The 23,915-nt window shown below is 39.8% G+C and overlaps 1 protein-coding gene across 3 annotated transcripts in view; it reads left to right on the top strand.

Annotated features, from left to right (window-relative positions):
• The window catches only part of pcxb (pyruvate carboxylase b), a 429,275-nt gene that overhangs the window by 312,375 nt on the left and 92,985 nt on the right, over positions 1-23,915 (top strand). For all 3 annotated transcript variants that reach the window (XM_036146585.1, XM_036146583.1, XM_036146584.1), the window contains 2 exons: positions 20,029-20,173; positions 20,700-20,789. In XM_036146585.1, coding sequence (XP_036002478.1) covers positions 20,029-20,173; positions 20,700-20,789 — 235 coding nt within the window. The remainder of the gene's footprint in view (positions 1-20,028; positions 20,174-20,699; positions 20,790-23,915) is intronic.

Raw genomic sequence — 23,915 nt, 5'->3', positions numbered from 1 at the left:
CTGACCCTAGAATTGATGATATGCTCACGCTTAAGATTCGTCTTACTGTAAATCGCATCTGTGGCAGAATAAGAATAAAAGTGCAGGATGTGGTCAATGAGCACCATGATCAGCAGCTTCAGCACCCTGGACAGAGACACTTTAGAAAATCCACCTAAACTTGTTGAGCATAAAGTGCAACCAACAAACAAGTCTATGTATTAAACAGTGTGACCGCTACTTAATGCTATGGTGAGAGTCCTGAAGGTTTCTGGTAATAAATTAAAATCATATAAACTCTAAAACAATTAATAAAATTAGATTATCTCTCTGCTGCAACTCTCTTTAAACATTTTAACAACACCTAAAGGATGTGTCTGATCCATTTTCCATAGGCAAAAATTGCAGACCTCTGTGATTTCTAATTTTTTATTATTTTTTTGATCGCGATTAATTGTCCAGCCCTAGCTGGGATTTAGAGAACTGGGAAGACAACTTTCTGTTGAGGCTCCAGGAGATTTGAGAGTGAACGGAGGTCCACCTCCCAGGAGAACGACGACACTAAACATCAGAGCTACAGAGAAATCGATCCAAGCTCTGTTCTGTGTTGTAATTGATCAGTTCGGATAAAATACAAGTTTGTGGTCTAACTCGACAGCATCCAAAAGTGTTGGAATACCTGTGTGCACAGCAAACCGTGTCGATCTGGTTGTTACTACTTCTTGCATTCACTGTTACAGTGAGGAGCCTCGCGTTAGAACCTCATATTAGGTCACTGCTCAGTCCTTCAGCAAGCTATGCTCTTCATGATCAATAAAGCATTAATCTTGATTGCAGGTTAATATTTATTGCACCTAACTGAGTTGTTTCTGTGTAGACTGAGATGTTGAACCACACTTGGACCCCCTTCATAGAAAACTCTAACAGACCAATAAGAATCACTGGCCTGAGTAGAAGTGCACCAACAGAACCTCTCAGAAATTACTTTCATCTGAACCTCATCGCCTGAAGCCCGTCTGCTGACTTTAATCTTAAGTAGCAGGTGAAAAATTGTTCAGTTTCCATGTTTGGATCAAATTAAACTACTTGTAGTTTGCAGCTGGCACGCTGCGCTCCCATCTAAACCTAACCTCTGGGCTTTCTTTTTCCTGTTTCTTTTTGTATATTTTATTTCCGTCTGGGGCAAAAAAAGCTTCTCGTCTAAAACTCAAGCAGCTGTCAGCCTCAGTGACTGAATCCAGAGGTGATGAAAGGCAGTAGTGGGAACTTGACCTCTTAGCATTACTCTTGTTCTGTGTACTGTATGCTTTCTGCTAGTCAAATCTTTAAGCTGTGGCTCCAATCCATCATATTAATACGCTCTGCAATTGTCTCTGACAACGTTGTCAAGTTGAAATGATAAGATTGTTATTCCCTTTTTCAGTTTTTAAAGTATCATCCGTGGACTATGCAGCATCAAATGTGCCAGTACTGAGGTTTATTGAATGTGATTTGCATAAAATAGTTCTGGTTTTCTGTTTTATGCTTCACCAGGCCTCCCTAAGCATTCATCCAGTTTCATCTGGTTGCAGTAGTTTTCTTTGTGTACAGATGTTTTTATAAATGCATGAAGAATACATTCCTCCTTGAAGTTTTCTTTTTTTCTATTTTCTGGCTTCAGTACATGTTAGCTAGTCATAAATATATTCTGCTTGTATCATCCCTACTAGTTACATGACCTGCAGGTTTTGCCCAATATACTAGTGTTATTTTTAACAAACAAGCTCTCTATGGAGTTGAAGTGTTTGAAATTATAGACTTAATTTTAACTATGAATATAGTTTGGTGTTTACAAATTTATTTCCTATTTTGCCATCTAAATGTTGTCCATTCAAAGTTTATTCATGCGTGTGGCTGAATCTTCGTCCACAAGGACGTCCTTTGCATCCTTTCCTGTAGGTCTGTCTTTCCGTCCAGCCATCCATGTTTGTCAATCCGTCCATCTATCCAGCTATTTTTGTCCGTCCACCTGTTAAATCCATTGCTGCATCCTCCAATTTCTCATAATCCATGTCTTCACGTGTTGGTTAGTGTTATTTTGTTTTTTGCTGGATCCTTTTTGAAGCCTAAGCTCTGTTGAAGAATGTGTTGCAGATTTAAAGTAAACTTTCATATTTATAGTTTAGAAAAGGAATCAACAGCTTTAATTTGAGTCGGAAAAGGTAAAGAATTTGGTTATGAAAAATGTTTAGGGAACCTGTTTAATAAATGGCCAAAAAGCTATTTTTCTCTCTGTCAGCAGAGGGAAAAATAGGTTATTTATTGTTACCCCTGTTGCTGTCGGGAGCAGTAGCATCGAGACAGCAGGTGGAGAAAAGGTGAGACTAATCTGCTCAAATGTTTTTCTGTGGACCATAAATGAACACCACTAATAGGCAAATATATCTTAAAAACACAAATATAGAGGAAATAGCCATAAAATATCATGTCAGAGGCGTGCAGTTGTAGCAGTTAAATAATGATTTGCACCAAATTGGGAAGACTGAAATACTGGCCATGGCCTTTTGCTTTATAAGTGATGAACTGCATCCAAGAGTCTTATTATACTAACAAGACTGGAAAATGGCTTTAAATGTTGGTACTAGATCCTCTGCATGCTTTAATAAATAAACCAATACTACTACTAATATACATTTTTTTTTAATTTGGTTTTGCAATCACAAGCTGAGACAGGACCAAATGAGTCTGTCTATTGGGGGTCATATGATGGGCCAGAGTTTACTGCGTAAGGATTCACAGACGTGCCTTATAGTGAAAATGTTTTAATAAGACTATCTTGTTCTCCCCCTCTCAGTGTAGTTTGTAAAACTGTAGTTTTTGCAAACTACAGTTTTATTTCTATCTGATTTGACCCACCTTGAGCTAAAGTAAAGAATAAGATACGATTCCTCCAGTTGGTTGCTCTCGTGGGGCTCCCCTGTCAGAAACTTGCCTTTGTTGCATTTAAAGTTACACACCTTTAAATCCTCTGCCAGCTTGAAACTGCCAAAAAAAAAAGCTGACTGTTCTCCTGTAAACGCATTTTCTGTTTAACTTCCACATTTATAGGCAGAGATCGACCCCCAATTTTCTAACAACTGACCCTAAAATTTATGTTATGCTCACGCTTAAGATTCATAAACCAGGCATCTTACTGTAAATCGCATCTGTGCCAGAATAAGCAGGCAATAAAAGTGCAGGATGTCATCCTTCTTCCCTCTCGTTGCCAGAGATTTCTTTGGCGTTAAGCACCGTGATCAGCAGCTTCAGCACCCTGGACAGAGGCAGCTGAGAAAAACTGCATTAAAGGGACATCATTCAGGGATGTTAAGTGAAATACTTAATAAAATGCTTTCAGTATCGCGTGTCTTTCTCTTATTTAAATATTAAAATAAACGCATCTCAGTACCGAATAAGTAATAATGTTTATCTACACATTGGGTTCAGATAAACTGAGAAACAAGACGTACAAAATGTCATCCTGAAAGGAGGCTCCCGCCGCCATACTATCTTATTTACGGTGGAAATCTTTCTGCCCACTGCTGAAAATTGTTCTGTCATGGAGGTGTGATGGGAGTTATTACCAGAAAGATCTGAAATCAGATTTATTTTTTTTTTTATTATTTCGCTGAGTTTGGGGGGGGGGAGAGAGGAAGAAAAAAAAGCCTCATGGCGAATGTCAAACACTGTTTCCAGATTTAATTTGTGGAGCAGCCATGAAATGGCCATGCACAAATCTGTTATCTTTTCAGCGTGGGCAGATGTTAGACGCTTGGGAGGGGGTAATATTTCAGAGAAATATTAAATATACAGACCTCTGTTGCTTTATCCTTTATCCTTTGAGTCTCTTTTGAAGTGCAGCGTGGATCTATACAGACAAATGGCAATAGATAATCTCTCGCACACCTCTTTAGGTGTGACAAAACATTTAATAGAAATGTTGTGTAAGAAGAAAAGATGAATTAAGAACAATGGAGGGAGGGTCACAGTGGTCTTAGTAGTTTGGCACAAACTGATTAGAGCTGACTGGCTTGTATCTCGAATAACTAAAGCAAGACACTGTCAGACGTAAGTAAGGGTGCAAGGAAGAGATTAAAATCAAGTCTCTGTAACTTTACTGTAAAAAAGGAATGAGATGTTTTGCATTAAAACCAGTTGCTCTGTTTAACAACGTGTGAGCTAGAGGAAGTCCGTTCATCCGTGCATCTATACATCCCTCGTCTTCTTCCTATCCCAGATCAGGTCCTGGAGGCAACAGATCCAGGAGAGAAACCTTAACATCTCCACATCAGCACTGGTTCTGCTGTAAAGAGCGGTCATTCTGGGTCATCCCAAGGCGCTCACGGATCAGAATGGCTGTGTATTTCCTCCTACCAAATCTGGGTCTCCAGCTCTCCTCGGACCTGAAGTTGGCCAACCACCTTTTTCCTGTGGTGAAGCAGGGGATTGGAGGAGCTGACTTGGTTGTGAACAGTTGTAATGCACACTAACCCTACGTCATCTGTAGAAAGCTGAGACGCTTAGGTTACAAAGCCAGACACCCTTCTTAACATCCATGATCCTGGCTATGAAGACCATAGACTGGGTCGGAGACGAGGTGCAGCCCTGGTGGAGTCCAACCTGCACTGGGAGCAAGCCCAACCTCCACCATCCTTCTTCCAGTCCATAAAACACATGTGGTCTGTGAAATTAAACTCCCATGACCCCCCCTCTGTGTGATTCAGCAGGGGAAATGGACCTGGTCCACTGTTCCGTGGTCAGAAGAAAAACCACACTTTGATTAAATACAAATGTTTCCCCACCTTCCTTGAAGGCAGCTAAAAGCTCCTTGTCCAAAGCCTCTGATTTCTCTCATGCCCCAATAACTTTATTACCACAACATGTATTACATTGTCACCTATTTAACATGAAGCCAGAGAGCCAGAGAACCCAGTTATTCTCGTTTTACCTGCAAGGGTAACATCCAGCCCTTGATTCTTCTGCATGTGTCAACATTTCAAAATCAAGACATGCTTTCGCTCTGAAGTATGTTGCCCCTGTGACATAAAACACTGCTTGCTTCCTGCGGGGACTCCACTCGTGCTCTATTTATTGCACCAAATACCAGCGGGGCTGTAAATGAGCCACGAGTGGAGCCCTGCAGTTTCCTCCCATAACTCCATCTTTGTTGTGACTGGTCACCTGCTGCCTTTCAGGGTGAAGATGTGAGAGCTTGTTTCTTCAATCTTTGCCCTGTGACATGATGCACTTGGGTTTCCTTAAGCCGCGTCGGAACGTTTTGTTTCTCCCCGTTTGACGTTTTGTTTAATCTCTGCTCTTGTTCTTGTGCGATTCGAGTTTCTGCATCTATTCTTTGAACAGAGCTCTTTGAAAGGTGTTAGTGTCGTTTCTACTTGAGCAAATCTAATTTTACAATTTGAAAACTATCCGTCTCCCATCTTGTCTCTGAGTGCATTTGTAACTGAATGATGTTAGCGTGTCGACTCCTCGGGCAGTTTGCGGGTCGCTTTTGTTTACGTTCTGGTCAGGAGGTTTGAGGCGTGACTGGAGATCGGTACAGAGAAGGAGACGAGAGAGAAGAATGACCTGACAAATCTCCTTTTCAGCTCCTGGAAAGTGTTGAGATGGGGTTTGTGTGTGGAAATGACAGAACATTTCTTTATTCAGATCTTAGACTGCTCTTTCAGGCGTTCTTTGTTGCACCATGTATTTATGTTAAAGTGAGGGTAATGTAGATGTTGGCAAATTGTTTGCTCTGTGCTTAAATTATGGCAGAAATGTAAGGTGGCAGGTTTCTGGCATTTTATTTGTAGCTGTTCTTCCTCAGCCTAAGCTGCAGGATTTATAACCATATTGGAGAAATGTGGACTTAAAGAATTAAACCTAACTTAACACAAAACAATATCAAACCAATGTTATAAACCATTGCATGAGAAATGTCTCAATTCTTAATTATTTTGACATTCGTTTAAAAAATGATGCTTGACAGGATATATTTTTTGTTTATTTACAGGGAGGGTATATTATTAAAAAGTAAAAGAAAAAAAACTATCCATCTAAAAAAATACAAATTTAAATCTGTATTGTACATGTTTAATTGCCTATTAGCAGAGAGAATGAAGGACCTGGAGTCGCGATGATTAGTTTTGTCTTGGACACCGTATAATGTTGGCCTGAAGGCAATGGGATCCGTTTGGCTGAGAATTTTCCCCGCTTTCTCAGCCATCTATTTCCTCCAAAAGGGTCTAAAGTGCCTGCTTCATACTCTTGGACTTGTAGCTTTTGTGTTTCAGCCAAGGCACCAAGATGAAGTGACAGAAGCACCAGGCTAAGAGCACCTTCTGTTGGAAAGAGTAATTAAGCAATTGTGCCGTCAACGGCTTCATCCAGGACGGAAACTCAGCTAATGACGGATCCAAAAGGAAAGCTTTACTTTCTACAGAAATAGAGTAATTCATATATATAATCACTAGACCAGGGGTACTTTCTATAGGGAAAAAAAACCCTGAGTACTCATGTAAAGCGGCAATATTTCCTCCAATTGTGGTGGCCTGAAAAGAAATGCTACTTATCACCGAATCACGGGGCAGGAGTACTTTCTATAGAAAGAAAACCAGCATGCAAAGTAAAGGCAGCAGTGGCTCCGTCAGTGACCCCTTCCTAGAAAGAGAGGCAGCTAAGCACCAACCCACTGGAACAGAGGCATAAACTATGGAAGAAAACGAGAGATATCCAGCTGATGGCAGCAATAGCTCCCTCGAGGCCAAACTCAGAATCACCGGGCCAGAAAAATTCAGCAATGACTACACAAATTTTTAACTAGCAACTTAAAGAGCTACAATGCCAGGAGTACCATATTTTTCGGACTATAAGGCTCACCTAAAATCTTTATATTTTCTCACAAATTGACGTTGCGCCTTATATATGATTACCGTACTTGTTGTGCTTACTGACTGATTTTATGTGGTACAATGCGCTCAGAGATCTGTCAAAATATGCAAGTATGACTTTGATTAGCAACGAAGCCGCTCCGCTCAATGATCAGCCCTGTAACAGGACCCCTGAGCTGTCTACAAGACTGCCTGACTGTAATATCTAAACTAGAAGTGCATTCTTGTAAGGCAGGCCATGCCCAGAGTACGTGCTAGCAACAATAAAGTTAGTAAGTTAATTCAATATAAGTTGCGTTTATTTTGGTCTTATGTTAGAAACAAGGCAGTGTAGTCCAGCTACTCTGTCCTCCTCACAGACACGGATAGCTCTCCCTCACAGGAGAGCTCTGTGTACATGAAGGAAGTGATATCACACACTTGGGAAGAATATTTGATGCCCCTTATAATCTGGTGCGCCTTATGCTCCGAAAAATACGGTACTTTCTATGTAAAGAATAGAAGATGGAACATGAAATGGCAGAAATTGATAAAAAGCAGATGCCAACTATTATCTTTTGATATTCTTATGTGAGTTTGTAGTGCAGGAAAAGTAGCACCGCAGAGTTCCTGTAAAAAAGCTAAAAAATAAAAATAAAAATTCTCGGATCTGTGATGCATCAAGTGCAGTAAACACAAATGCGGTAGGTTGGATGACCCTATACAGCAGATTTTCTTGTAGAAACTTGTTTCTGAGGTGCTGTATTGAATCATAAAGCCCCCCTCCCAGCCCCCTTCCCACCCCCCACTCGTTGAACATCGACAGGATACCGTGTAAAGCATGACCCAGGCCTCAACCCTGTGTAGCACCACAGATCATTTTCTTTCTCTTCAGTTTTAGTAAATAAGGAGGGGAAAAAGAAGAGGCGGGTGTTTCCAACTTGTATTCAAATCGATTCTCACAGAGCAAATGCAAAATCAGGCAATGCAGGACTCTGAATATGAATATGGTTTCGCATCTTGTGCAAAACTCACCAGGCTTAAATTACACTCTAAACTTGATCCAATCTGTGAAACTGCAACATTTCGATAGAGTAAACAAGATATGTTCTGTCTTCAGGCTGACATTTTGCCATTTCAAAACCTGTAAAATATTAATTCGGATTTGAATGAGATGTCTGGGGTAGCAACCCCATCATCATGCCGTGTTTTTTATTTTTTTCTTCCCCTGTCAGGTGTTTGGAAGATGACATCCAATTCCTGTGCAGACAGATTGTTGGCTAGACAAGAAAATATAAACAAGTGACATCCAACCCCCACCCCCAATCCTCCAACATGAGATATCCAAGCTGCATTTAAATCATACAGTCGTGGCCAAAAATTGAGACTGAGAAATGTTTTTGTGGTCTACGGTAGTTCAGTAATGTTTAAGTAGTTTTTTTGTTTTTTTTTAGTTGTTTGGCCCTTGATCCCAAATTTAAATGTTTAGATATGTGAGCCACTTGGTTATCACCTTTGCTTTGTGATAGCATGGTGCTGGGGGGGGGATTTTTTTGTTCTAATTCCTAACCCATAGAAGGGCTTTTAGCTAAAAGTGGAAATGAGCCTTGGATAAGAGTCGGCCCCAGACGTGAAGGGTGTCCAGCCTGACTCAGGACCCACGCTAGCATTCACATTTTCTTCTCTGGACAGTTCATTTGACAGATGCCCCAAACAGTCTGAGGGAGGATTTGTTTGAGAAAGGGACTTTAGTTCAGCTCTCTGCTGTCTAATCCTGGTACTTCCTGTCAATCTGTCCATGTTTTTCTTAAGAAGTAGCTTCTTGACTGGCCTTCTGTGTGAAAATTAGAAAATGAGCTCTTCATTTTCTTCTGAGCAAGGAGGAGCAACGCCTTAAACAATCATACATACTTTGAAAATCTTTTTATCCATCTTGTTACAGTAAATCAGTCCCTAAGGTACACAATCTTAATGGACACAGAACGGTTCTCATTGTTGGCTCCATCCTCATCAAGTCCATTTCTTCTTGGTCAAAGAGCGCTTCATGGTCCACTCTTTACCTGTAGGACTTACTCCACAACTCAAAAGTGTGGAAACTCTCCAAACTAACAAATATTATTGTGCCGGCGGGCAGACTGTTTTGAATCTACCGCTGAAATTCAACCGGGTGATATCAAACTGTTATTGGGTTTATTTCAGTGTTTCATTTATCACTAAGATTAATGGTTGAGTTTACAGTGGAGCTACATAACGAGTTAGGTTTTTATTTAACTTTAATGTCTGACTAGACCGATGGATTTTAATTTGTTTTTAATATTGATGCTGGGAATATTGCCTAATTAAAGAGAGCAAGCCTGACTGCAAACATGTTAATATGATCCTCTTTTTTTTAAACACTAGGCTATGGTTTGAAATCTTTTTAAACATTAAACAATGTTAAAAGATTAAAAAACATCTACTTTGACAAAAATCTACTTTGACAGAAATATAAAAATTAAGACAGTTAAATTTAAAATGTAATTATCTGGAGGATCATTTTTAAAGCCAATAAATATTGCTGACAATAACGGGCAATAAAGTAGCGTTCAAAGGTGAGTCAAAATATTTTTACAAGCAACTAAAGTGATGATCTACTAAATAATCTTGATTAATCGGTTAATCAAAAAAATAAATAGATTAGACGACTAATTGTTAGTTGCAGCCCTACAACAGAGGACCATCCACCAGAACCTACAGACCGGGCCATGAAGGCATTAATTAGAAAGGCGGCACAGAGACCAAAGGTAACTCTGGAGGAGCTGCAGAGCTTCACAGCAAAGACTGGAGGATCTATCCACAGGTCCACAATAAGCTGTAGCCACCATAGAGCGGGACTTTATGGAAGAGTGGCCAGAAAAAAAAGGCATTTATTAGTGTTAAAAATAAGAAGCAATGTTTTAATTGTGCCAAAAGGCACCTTGGCAACTCTCCAGATGTATGAAAGAAGGTGCTCGGGTCAGAAGAGCCCTTGAGTCCGGTTCTCGATCCAGTTGAGAATCTGTGGTCAGACTTGAAGATCGCTGTTCACAAGCGAAAACAATCCTCCACAAAGGAGCGGGAGCAATTTAACGCTGACGAATGGGCAGAAACCCCAGTGGCAAGGTGTGGCGAGCTCATGGAGACCGCTTCACAGTGGAACTGGAATTGGTTTAAAAAAAAAAAAAGTACTGACTTAGCTGGGGTGCTAAGGCTGGACGATATTGAAAAGAATATCATACAGATAAAATAGAAATATTGAGAAATATTAATATCAATAATTATGAAAAAATTCTAAACATATTTTAACTGCAGCCTTGGCCATTTTATACTGTTGCTTAGTTACCTATTTTTAACAAACACTGAATTCAAACTCAATCCTTTATTCTACCAACATTTCACCACAACTGTTTTAAAAAAAATAAATAAAAAAGAACATGTGCTCTCTGAACTCTTTGAATGGGGCGGAGCTTGGTGACAGAGTGTTCCTGGGTCTGCGTTTGTGATTGGTTGAGAGGATTAATAGAAGTTTTTATTGGCCCTTCGCACCACACGTCTAATTATCGATATGTATTATCAAATTATCATCCAGCCCTAGGGGGTGCACAGCTATGCACCATCAAGTTTTGTCATTTTGTGTTTGTTTCACAATAAAAAAAATCTTCTAAGCTGTAGTCATGTTCTGTAAATGAAATGGTGCAAACTCTGAATTCATTTTAATTATAGGTTGTGAGGAAACAAAACATGAAAATTGCCAAGGGGAGTGACTGCGCTCTGTATTCATGTAGATTTGCGTGCGTTGTCTGTGTAAGTTGGTGTGTCCAGCGTGCGCCTCCGGGGCCCCCAACCACTGGCTGATCCTGATGGAGACCTTTTTATTTTTAATTAAGGCAAAATTATCACAAGTTAAAATCTTCTTACGATTGAAATTGTTACCTACATCACAACACCTTTTTACATAATGTTTTATTTCGTAGTAAATTAAACTTTTTGTTCTGTTTAGAAACCCAGTTGTCACAAAAACCCAAAGTTATATTTTTTTTGTTCTTATTTGCAGCTGAATGAACCTTTGGAAAGATGTTCTTGGCTGTCTGTGTTGTTTTGGTAATCACCTCCGGAGCTGATTGCATCAAGAATGCTAAGCGCCTGTGAGCGGAGTCCCAATAAAACAGACGATGGGGTGCGAAGCTGATAACAGACACAACCATGTTGTTTTTAGGGGAGGGGGTTAACAAAAAGGTAAATTAATGAGGTGTCAGCACAGAGAGACACGAGCCTCTGAAGCACAAGTTGAAATTATTCCAATTTGGGAAAAGTTGTTTGTCGGCTAGAGGCTGTGCAAGCGTTAAATCTGCATGCAGCGGGGTTTATAGTTCACAACAGAAATGAAAAGCCTTTCCACCGTGCGTCTAAGGGTGCGTGAATGTGCATGAATTCATATTATACAAATTATTTGGAAATGGAAGCCATAATCATCCAGAGCATGAAAGTGTTGGTGTTTTGCATGCTGCTTGCAGAGCTCTTTTAGCGGAGTGGCATCCGAATGAGAGAAGGCCCCTGGAGTGTTTGTGTGGCATAACGGAGAGCGGCACAGCGACTGATGGGGAAAATAGGAAGGGATACTAAGTGGTCCAAAAGGGGGAGTTCAAAGTGTGTGTGCTGCATATGATTACGGACAACAGAGAGGGAAAGTTGAGGGACTCTGTGTGTGTTGGTGTGCGTGACGGCTACAGGCAGACCGAGCAGCATGCTAATGAACACATTGATCCGCTGCTGCGGGGGGAAAGGACAAACCCGTCACGTTTTAATAGTGTTTCTATCTTATAAACTCCGATTTGAACGATCTCCCCCTCATTTCTCGTCCTGTTTTATTTATAGCTTTTGATTGCTTCTCCCTTTATGCTCATTAGGTTTGTTCACACACATTAATAATAGATGAAGAGGCCTTTAAAAAAAAGAAGAAATGTCAGGAAAGTCTAAAACATCCAAATGCCCCAAGGCGCTCCTCAGAAGAAACAAGCACAGCCCTTTTTTCTTCTCCATTTTAACACTTATTTCCAGTTTTCTTTTCCTTAAAAGCTATTGGATTCTAATGAAATGCTTTATCTAGATATTACTGACTGCTTTTACTTTCCAGCTTCAGGGAGAAACAAGAGTTTCGTTTTCACTGATTTTTTTTTTTTTTTTTGTTGAGAAGCATCACTGAGTTAAATGACCCTAAAGACTACTCAGGAGGGAAGTGCTGCCCCGTTGTTTCAACGATAATAGTCGTGAAACACAATTTAAACAACTGAGGAGGATTACAATTGCTTCTGTTTTACTCTCTTTAGCAAACTAATTGGTTTCTGGAGGAAGCTCTGTGTAGGTAGAGACTAGACCAGCTACAGATGATAGCCTTTGCTTAAAATATCCCTGTGTATATATTATAAATGCAATACATGCTTATTGTGCCGACCATTAAAGCGTCTAGCTGCCCTGCTAGTAAATAACACTTGGAGTACAACATGATCACCTTGTGTGTAGGAGCGTTCTTTCAGCCTCCTGACTGGCAGTGTGCAGCAACAGCTGTGGTTTGCTCTTTCCTCGCCACAAATGGACGAAACTCTTTCTCTTTTATCTCCTTACAAGTTATAGGCTGTAGTGAATGGTGTGACGGATACACTTGTCAACAGTAAAGCCAACATCTGACATCATGGATATTATAAAGTTAAGATGTCTAAGCGTATTTCTACAACTACAATGCCTAAACTGCTAGTTTGCAACAGCCAGCTATGTTAAGTTATATCTGTGTCTACAAATTGTCTCAAAATCAGTCTGAAATGAAGGAAAACAGTTATTAAGGATGCTTCCTCTACTTGAGAGAGTTCTCACTTTAAATAGATTAGATTCACCATCAGTCAGATGAGTTGCAGGTAATGGAGTCTTGTTTACCATTAAGCACAATGTTTCCCAATGATTTAATTTGATAAAAAATACAAAAAGAAAAAAATAAATGACAAAAAATTGTACAATCCACTAAGACGGAAGAGTTTTTGGATTTAAAGAATAAAATATTTAAAATGTGATGAGCTGGGGTTGTCTGGGTGTGGTGTCCCTCCTCCCGCCCACCGACTGTATTTAAGAGGTTTCATTTTCATTAGTGTGTTACTGGTCGCCCTCTGGAGTTTGTTGTAACTTCAAATCTTGCCACAAACCCTTTCTTCCAACGATAACTTGAGGAGAAAAGCTTTGGAGGCAAAAAAAAAACGACACCTCGGCTCTCAGCACAGATCCTGGGCTGTTTGGGTGGATTCACACTGGACCACTCCTGAATGGGATACGATGGACAAAAGCGCTTAATTACTGGGTGTAGCTGGACATGACAGAGGAGGGGAGGAAAAACCAAACTCTCCTGTAAATTCACACAAATATAAAAGTAACAAGCACCAGAATGGAAATAAAGATTTATCGCAGCCAGAATCTGACAAATTTATCTTTTTTTGTTTTTGGATGGCTGGGCTTGTTCTCTTTCGTCTGGACTCTTTGTCCGAGTTGGCACAGCATCTGTACATTAGACATATAATGGCCTAATCATAAATGCTGCGATGCAGCCATGTTGCATCAAACGACCAGTAAAGGGTAATTCTGTTAATTTTTCCGCCACATTTTTTAAACTAGATGGAGATAAACGGATGTAAATGATCCTCGTGGATAAAACGCTCCTCCCGGGGCCGGTTGCTACCACATTTCCTTGGGTTAAAGCTCAGCTTATTTCTTTAATTACCAAATGACCCAACAAGCTTTGTCTGCCCTCAAGAGGATTGTGTTTGACTTGATTCTTTAGTTTTAATTAAATTAGAAATTAATCCATAAAACCAGATTTTCGTAGATCGTTGCCTGGAGACGCAGCGTTGTGCGCGTAGAGAAAGGGAGCTCCTGTCGGCGGAGGCTGCAGACGGCAGAGACAGAGAGCTGCCCGTGTTTTTGAAGCGTTAGTGGTGTGTTGCACTGATCTATTTGTTTTGGTCTGAGCTTTGTAGCTGCAGGCTTGGCAGAAGAGCCCAGCCGCCTGAATCCCTCAGCTCCAGCCTTTCTCTCTCTGTCTCTCTCTCCTACGTGGCCCTCCGTACCAGGACGCTGTGGATAGTGTCAGTAACTTCCTCCTATATATTCAGAAATAAAAACCTGTCTTCACTGGGGATGTGATTATCTCTCAGGACATGCAGAGTTCCCCTGTAGTTTTATCTGGAGAATAATAAAACTTGTTTATGAAATTCTCTAACAGTGGTCTGGGAATTTGATGGTGACTGGTAGTATATTTTAAGGGCAGTAGAATAAAAACCCACAAATACAGGCTGGGGGACTAAATCTTCCTGTTAGGCTGCAGCTGCATATAGTGCGATAGTAAAAAGCTCAGAGTTAATATCACAGTCGTCAAAAATAACAGTTTTGTGCCATCAGAGTTGATGGACTTCAGCTTAGATATTTAATATTTTTACTCGCACTTCTGCATTATATTTAAATTTTATATTTTGGTCTTTTAGCACCCTTTTTTTATATTGCATTATTAAAGATGTGACACAATGACTGCCACTGCTTTCAGGATTCATAGGCTGTGTGCGGATTTAAAAAACAAAGCAGTGAAAAAGATGGTAAAACTAGTCATTCCTCACTAAATCATGCCGGCATGGACAAAAAAATATACATTTATTTATAGATTTATTCCTCTTGAAGCATGTTGAGTCAGTAAGTTTACTTTGTAAAAACATTTTTTTTCTTCTCTTTCCAAAACCAGTGGAGCATAAATATGAAGCAAATCACTCAATGTTCAGGAATAATTACACAATCCCCCTGCAATTTGCATGTCTAGACAAATAACTGCACAAATCTTACTGTGCAAAGCATTCTGCAGCTAAAAGACCTTCAAAGAGTTGTTGCATCTGACTGACAGAAAATATGGCCCCAACAAGAGTGCTGTTGGTTAAAAAAGTGCAAAAGGATCTTAAAACTCCTTTGAGGAGGTATATCTGCATGTAATGCTGCAGGTTATTTATGTCCAGTCAGCTGGAAAAGATTTCAGATCTCCTTTCAATTCCCGTTTTATTTCAATTTCAGTGCGCAGAACAAAAAGTGTAGAACACCAGCAAGCCAAAGTCGGTGGTAGTTCTCCAGCTTTAATTTAGGCTAACATTAGCTGGTTGATTATCTGGGCTTCCTGCTCAGCATGTGCTTGGTTGCTTTCCAGACGTGCCGGCTGAACTCTGCCAACTGCTTAAAACTTTACTCCTTTTAAGAGTGAATCGTGTGATGTGCAAGCTAAATTAGTTTCTTCACCAAGCTTAAGACTTGGCAGCTTTTCAGAAATTTTCAAACTTTAATTTTTTTTAATATGCGATGGAAAGGACAGATGACTAGGAGAGTTCAGCAAAGGTGCTGGAGAAAACACATGTCCTACAGACTTTTTCTCTGCTCTTTCTTTCAAACTTAAACCATAGGAACCAGATGAAAAAAATGTTTTGCACTTTTGTAGTAGTAATTCTTAAAAACTTTGGTGTATATTGATGCATGTGAAATGCCCGAGGCTATACGCTTAAAAGGTCATTGTATGACTTAATGGGATTGATTGAATACGGTAAATTAAACATGCAGGTCTGATTTTTGCAAGAGGTTGTGCCTTCCTTCAGCTCCTAATGTAAATAAAAGCCTCAATATACTGCCTGAAGTTTTGTATGATGTGTAGAAACTGCTGGCATGACTGGCATGTTTGTTTTATTCATGCAAGCCCATTGATTTTTCCAGCAGGCCCTCCTCTCTGGTGCTGCTACTGTAATGAGATCAGCGTGGCTTGTTTGTTGCTAAACTTGCTTCTCATGGATCCTGACTAATCCTGGAGTGAGTTTGAGTTACTGAAATGGCTCAAATGTTCCTTTTGAATCCTAGCTATCCTGTGGGGATTGTTTGCATACCCTGATCCAAACGATCTGTAATGTTGTTCAGTTGTAAGGTGCACTATATTGCCAAAAGGATTCGCTCACACATCCACATAATGAAGCAGTGGTTGTAGGCCATGTCAGCTGACGGAGCGGGGGCAGCAGATGCTGAGGCTCATAGTGCACAGAGTTGGTCAACTTTCTGCTACGATCCTCCAAACTTCTTGTGGCTTTAAGATCAGCTCAAGAACAGTGTGTAGACAACTTTATGTAATGGGCTTCACAGGCCAAGCCACACAATAAATGTAATAGAAAGTGTTCCAAAAAAGTAAAAAACAAAGAACCTGGACTTGTTTTCCGTAGTTGAAGACGTTTCCTTAACTACGCTACTAAGCTTTCTCAATTCAAAAAGTCTGGAGATGGATGAGTACCAAGCTTTATACTACTGCCCAAACAAAGGCCTTGTAATGGCTTAGATAACATGCAAATTCAACAGAAACAGGTCCACCCCTTAGTAATGGGCGGTCGTTAAAGACATTAAGCCAGCAGATTGAACCGAAACTGGTCTACTCCTCTGTAACGAGGAGTCGTTAGGGTTGTTATTGGCCTGGCTTAAAGGAACAATGTTTTGATCACCTGAATGAGGGTGAGAGTTAAGGTGATGATTGGCTGGAATTAATCCTATTCCTATAGGTTTTTGAGACTTGGAACCTAAGGCATCCTCCTCTCTTTGAGGTTGGTTTCTCTCTCTCTTAACGTAGATGTCTTCCTTCACACCCCTTTCAAACCATCTGTCTTCTTTGTCCAAAATGTGAACATTTTGGTCCTCAAAAGAGTGTCTTTTGGCCTTAAGGTGTAGGTGGATAGCAGAGTCTTGTCCTGAGGAGGTAGCTCTCCTGTGTTGAGCCATGCGTCTGTGGAGAGAGCCACCTCCTCATGAGCCACCAGACTTTTTGAATTGAGAAAGGTTCCTGGAGAGGAAGCAAAACGTCTTCAACTACGGAAAACAAGTCCAGTTGCTTTGTTTTTTACTTTTTTTTTTTAATGACCATGACCGGGATGACTGAGAATCTTCACCAGCAATAGAAAGCGTTGGATCCAGTGGTGTAAAGCTCTGATTCTAGAGCGGTGGAGGCACATTCTCTGGAGTCTTGAATCACGCTTCTCCATTTGGCGATCTGATGGACGGGTCTGGGTTAGGCGGCTGCCAGGAGAGCGATTCATGTCTGTGTTGTGCCAAGGATAAGATTTGGTGATGGGGAGATTGCTTTTCAGGAGCTGGATTTGGCCTCTTGGCTCCAGTGAAAGGGAGCCTGATTTGAGCAGACCAAGAGATTTTGGACAAGTTCATGCTCCAGTCTTTGTGGGGAAAGGTCAATATGATTGTGCACCAGAGTGTGAAGCAGGGTCCATAAAGGCATGGATAAAGAGAGTTTGTGTGGACCAGTCAGTCATCCTGACCACAACCCAATTGGGCTCCTTTGGGATGAATTGGAGCAGAGACTGAGAGACCCAGGCCTTCTCATCATACACCAATGTCTGAACTTAACACTGCGTTTGTGAAGGAATGGTCAGACACTCAAAGGACGGCCTTCCTAGAGGAGTTAAAGCTGTTGTAGCTGCAGAGAGTGGACCAGCGTCATGTTGAACCGTTACAAATGCAGAATTAGAGTTCACTGAAGTTAATATGCGAGTCCAGGCAGGTGCAGTTATAGTGTGAGTTCAGAATCTGCTTTTCATCCGACACCAGGGTGTTCCTCTGGGTCTTTCCTTATCACTGAGGTGTGTGTGTGTGTGTGTGTGTGTGTGTGTGTGTGTGTGTGTGTGTGTGTGTGTGTGTGTGTGTGTGTGGATGAAAAGGTTTTCTTTTCATTTGTCATTTCAGGCTCTGACACGTCAGGACATGAGAAAACTGTCAGAATTTATATTGCTCTACTTCTTTACTTTTCAATCTTAAACACCACTTTAAGTAGCTCCAACAATTACACATCCTTTCATTCCGCTTTTCTTTGTTAATCCCTTTTTTTTCTGCCACCCTCCCTTTTCTCTTTAACCTCAACTTTCAACCTCTAACAGCAATTAAGTACAGTCTAACCACAATAATTAGAAGGCCTTACAGCAACAAATCAAGTAATGAGAAGAACAATGACTTATCTCCCGTCTGTTTTTCTCTCATTCACTCATTCTCTCTTTGTTAATTCAGATTTAAATTGGCTCAGTGATTATTCTGCTGCAAACAACCAACAAGAAATGAAATGTAATTAATTTCAACAGCTGGCTCTCTCCGTTCTCTGCTTAGTATTTGTTGTCCCTGCAGTAGTTGTCAGGATTAAAATTAGGTTGTCTGAAGCTATGGTTTGTTTACCAATGTGTAGATGGCATATATTGTTTTTCTGAACTTCAAATGAAGCGTTTTTGTCTAATAGGTGCACTTTTTTATATGTTAAAGTGCAAAACAGGAGCATAATTGCTCTGTGAAGTTGCTTCATACCCAAATCGTTTGTATTCGACTTGATGGAAGAAATGTTTAAAATAACCCTCTGTAAGGAGATGTTTTTTGTTTGTTATGTTGAACAGTTTCACAATTATGCCAATCCAGTGCAGTAAAAATACAAATTAATATATATAGCAGATCCAGAATACATCCAGGTACTCCAGCGCTCAGCCAGATTTTGCTATAAAAAGGTCCTGTTTATGGTTAATGTTAGATCTTAAACTTTACAGAAACATAAATCGACCAACATGGATTTAGACGAATATATTGAAGGAGGCTCACCTCATCTAAGGAATATTATGAGGGGGATTTTAAATGTAAGAGATTTCAGATTTCTGGGGGTGTCATATGATTCCAGTATCTCTCAAAACTGATATTTTCTGTTTGTATTTTCTGTCGGCATGCTTTTACTTTACCATTTTTGTACTGGTGGTGTTGGATAAGCTATTATTAATAAACCACAAGGGCACTAGTCTTTGTACTGCTGCTGTTATGACCCATATTGTGTTTATATTTCTAGAACAATAATCATCACATAAGCCTCAGAGTAAGCCTTTGATGTCAATATTCACATCCTTCCAAGCTGTATTACCATCATTTAACTGTAATGCTAAAAAAAAAGCTGCTTATTAGGTGTGAAACATTAGTAAAAAGCTTAGAAACTTACTACATTTAGCAAAAAACAAAAAAATGGATACTTGTTAGCATAATTCAATAAGCCTTTCTCTCATGAATGGTCATTAACTATTTGTGATCAGAAAGGTTGTAGCATCGTGTTTGTAGGAGAGAAACAAGAAGAATATGAAAAAACACCTCAATGAAGAAGATATTTACTATTTTAGAGAAACTTTGCCAAAACACATGATGGTTACATTTTTAGCAGCTTCTATTTGCAGCAAATTGTGTTAGCAAAGTTAGCATTGCTAACGGTTGCAGCAGTATTCTTTTGTTTGACCTGAGAGATTGAGGCACAGGTCAAGAAAATCATCTACTCGTTGAAATTGATACATTTGATTACAATTTTTGATTGTGGTGTTTTCCCAAATGTACCAATTTTTATTAATTTGTTGTTTTTTTGCAGTTAGTATGCTAACTGTTTTCTAGACATTGTTTGAATGTAAGAGATGGTGAGAAGTACCATCAAAAAGATCAATCAAGTGGAAATCTTCAGTTTTAATGAAGTCAATTAAGCATGACTGATGTGATGGTTCTTAAAAACTCATTAGCATTGAGCTCGCATTGCTCAGTTTAGCAGCTGTAGGTAAAAAGAAAGAAACTGCTGTTTGGATGTGAAACATTAGTAAAGAAGCAACTTTTACTTTAACAGTAAGCATGTGTACATGAGGGAATGAGCTGTACCACATATCTTATTTTATTTATGAAATTATCAATTATGCATGATGGTGATATTTTTTTAAAATGGCCAACAACTTTTACTCATTAGCACAGTTATAGCTAACATAGGTTTGTGCATTTTGACTTCTTTTTATGAGATAAAAAAATAACACCAAACAGCAAATTATTTTTGTGCAAAAAAGTAAAAAAGAATGGTGACTTTGGGGAAACAAATGAACGTCGCTTATTGGTGAGAAGAGCAATTAGCATTGCTACATGTCATTGTTTTTTTGTTTTTTGTTTTTCCTGCATGGTGTTCAAATCTAGTCTGAACTAGAAATTGGATTGAATCAGTTCCAGTTTAGATTAAAACAATTTTCACAGTCTCCGTTGTCTTTTCTGATTTCAGACCAACATCCCGTTCCTCCAGAATGTCCTGTCCAACCACCAGTTCCTGCACTCCACTGTGGACACCCAGTTCATTGACGAGAATCCAGAGCTCTTCAACCTCAAACCCACCCAGAACCGAGCACAGAAACTGCTACACTACCTCGGTCAGTGCAATAATGGCACATCACGAGAAAAGGACATTACCTAATTTCTGATCTGTTTCATATTTGATGGCACATTTGCTGCATTTCTAGCTCAGACTGCCAAATCACAGAGATAAACCAGGTTTCTGTAAGCAGAAATTGAAGGTTAATAACTTGCTGTGTGTCTGGAACCAAGCTCATCGGTTCATGATTGTATTTGTGGCTTCAGAGATGTGAAACATATTACCTTTTAAGAGCTAAAGTCATGATTTCTTTTCATACAAGGAGATGTGATATTTTCATATTTCCTAAACAAAAATGGAGACCTGATTTACAAGAATTTATCAACGGTATAAAATGCCTTCCAGCAAGACTTGGGTTGTAAGAGAATTCAATGTTTTTGCTGAATACGTCTAACCAACCAATAAAAGAGCATACAAAGAGGAGTTGTTACGTGCATTTACCGCGTCATTTTACCTTGGCTTTTTTGTGCTTCATATTATACTGCATTGCAAAAAAAACAAACATGTTTTGTTTTGCTGTCCAGGTCATGTGATGGTTAATGGACCAACTACACCTATTCCAGTCAAGGCAAAGCCCTCCTCCACGGACCCAGTCATCCCATCTGTCACCATGGGTATGTTAATCATATGCATTTTGTCTAATAAGTATGTATAGTCAAAGGAATATATTAATAAAATGTGTTGCGTTATAGGACAGCCACTGAATCACAAACAATAATTTCACAATAAATCATCCATATTGAATTACTCACATTTTCTCCGTAGAAGAGAAAAAGAAGCGAGGGTGAGGGGGGCCTTCATTTCTCAGTGCCGAAAATGTAACACTTGTAGATCCACTTTGGATAAACATACCCACCAAAAGACAAATGGGGTTGTCGAGCCGTCCGATAGCTGGAGGCACAGAGAGGCCTTCCTGAGCAACTCTGTTTAGCTCTCTGGGAGCAGCAGGGTTTTAGCACTCAGTGCTCCGCTGAGCTGTGATCACAGGTCTTTGTTCTCGAAGGCAGAAGTTCTCCACTTCCCTCCCTGCTCTGCACGGCCGACGTCCTGCAGAAAAGAGCCGACGAGCTTTCTGTTCTTCCTTTGAGCTTGTTGAGCAACTTAAAGACCTCTGGAATGCAGCTCTGAGGTTAAAGACAAATATAATATTGTACTGTATTTGTTACTGTCGTGCAAAGTTATGTGCTGAAATTTAATATTTTACTGGTTTGATCAGTACTGGTGCCGGCTTTCTGAAGCTCTTTGGAGTTTCTTTGGAAATAAATATCAAGACTAAAGTAAAATAGCTACAGCAGAAAAAAAACAACCCATTAAAGAGCTGACAGGACTAAAACTGTGGTAAATTTTGTAGTTTTTATCCATTTTAAGCTGAGCCTGTGAGCAATAAAACGATTAATCAAATGATAAATTCAAATTGGCTCGATAACTTCCACTTTCATGTTTGTTTTCTTTGCGTCTCCTTCTCTTTCTACCAAAGAGACTGGGTAACAAGGTTTTACTCCGGTGCATCGGTCTCCGCTCACCCTTCACCTTCTCGTTTCCTTAGCATAGGAAGGAGTTACCTGTTGCAGTCAGGAACGAGTAACATGAAACCCCGTGTGGAGTAGTAAGGAAGTGAAATGGTAGACGACGTTTAAAAAAAAAAACATGGAATTGGTTTCAAAACTGATTGCGCCACCGGCAGTCTGAGAGTATTAACCAAAGATCCATGGTCAGCCACTTATCCTGGATGAGTTGGTATGTCGCATTTGTTCTAAAGCAGTGGCAACAAAATGCTGCAATACAACAACTTGCAGCTGCACCCAAAACAAAATCACACAATATGAATTGCCTGGTAAGACATACAGTATCTCTCACAAGAGTAAAAAAGACATTATGCCAGTATCATTATTATATTGTTTATCGCAATCCTTTCTGGGACAATTTGTCCTCCAGCCAAATTTGTTACTATGACGAGCCTAATTTTTGCTAAAGAACTGTGGGGAAAAAATGGTTTGACTGCCTATAAATACCCAAGGATATGGTTTAAGTTGTTCAAAAAAGCTAAATCATAGTTTAGATTTAGGGTCTGTCACGTACTTTACCGTCTTCATCAATGAACGCTGTCTGAACCTCACTGAGGCCACGTCCACACGAAGGCAAACACGATAAACCTTCATTAACGAAGAAAGAAATGTGCGTCCACACGAGGCTCGGGCCTGTTGGTGGCGCTGGGACACTGCCACAAAAACATTGAGCATCCACATACCTGTTATATGCTGACATTTTAAATCGTTTTGGCTCATTTAGCTCTTGTCACCATTAGGGCAATTAGCATTACTAACTGCAACAGCAGGCTGTATATTCCAGACGTTACCTGCATAAAGACTAAGTAACACCAAAGAACTTAGAGTTTACGATTTAGATGAAACCAAGTCAACAGCATATGATTTTTAACTGTGCTTAAAAATTTTCATTAGTAGCTGTGCAATGTTTCACAGCCAGCGATGTTAACTGCAGCAACAGTCTCTGTCTTGACATCAATCTTTGTGTCAAAGTCTTTCAGCAAGTAGCAAAGCTTCAAAAGACCACATAGTCCATGGCAGATTGTAGCTGAAGCACCAAAGACTAAAATAAAGCAACCTTTTGTAATCTACTTTGCTGCAGTTTACAAGCCAGATACGCTGCAGAGTGATAGGCAGATGAGAGCGGTGCATTTTTCTCTGACTGAATAGGCGTTTATAATCTGATTTGTCACCCGTCTACTCAGAAAAGAAGGAAAGAACAGAAAAGAAAGATTCAAAGGATCTTGCACCGTGACATTGATTAAGTTTTTGTGTCCTTTTTGTCAGAGATGCACTGTATTTCTTAAAAACAAGCATATTGTTAGTTTTTTCTTCTTTTTGCTATCTGACTCGACGATGGAGCAGAGTTACGGGTACAAATTCAACCTTTAAGTGGCTTAACATGTAATTCTCTGAAAGCGGCCAGACTCAATCTAAAACACTTAAAAACAAAAGAAAGTTTAACTTCCATCTTTGTTCTTCATTCTTCTTTGATCTTTAATTTTAAATGAGCTTTTTAATTTTGCAAACAGCCAGAAATGTAAGCCCGTTTTGAGCTGTATCAATCTGCCATGATCATCAGAACCCTGCTCTGCATCGACACGCTCCATAAACATGAATTTAATACAAAATAATGCAAATAACATGAATCATAATCAAACTCCACTAATCGAATCTGACATCTAAAAAAAAAAAAAACGTGCTCAGTGGAATGAGGTGCAGATGGATGAGACAGAATAATTACGCATGTTTGTGCTTCTGCACGCCACTGTTGAGTTTTCTTTCATCTTGGTAATGCAGATAACTTTTTTTGCATTTAAAGCATTTATTGCCTGTCTCACTGGTCGCATGAAACAAATTAAAAACACTTGGACTGATATAGATGCAGAATTATCAAACCTCCCCCCCCCACTCACCTACTGTAAGCAGCTGATGAGGTAGTTGTATGGAGCGCAGGCAGCGCACACAGGCATACCTAAAGCCTGGTAATGAGATTTGTAATATGCTTATATCCCTTCTTTCATTTGACGGATGGATTGGGAGAAGAGAGGGATTAGGCCTGTATTATCACACTCTGTGTAGAGAGGCATGGAGGGAGGGAAGGACAGGGACATGGAAGGAGAAACAGGTTAGGATGGGAGAATCAGAGGAGAGCGTTTTAATCTGAAGGGAAAAAATGGTCCGATGGACGTGGAA

This window comes from Fundulus heteroclitus, chromosome 14 (genome assembly GCF_011125445.2).
Source record: "Fundulus heteroclitus isolate FHET01 chromosome 14, MU-UCD_Fhet_4.1, whole genome shotgun sequence".
In the NCBI taxonomy this organism is placed as follows: Eukaryota; Metazoa; Chordata; class Actinopteri; order Cyprinodontiformes; family Fundulidae; genus Fundulus; species Fundulus heteroclitus.
Note: the sequence above shows the minus strand (reverse complement) of the source record. Positions and strands in the feature narration are given on the sequence as shown.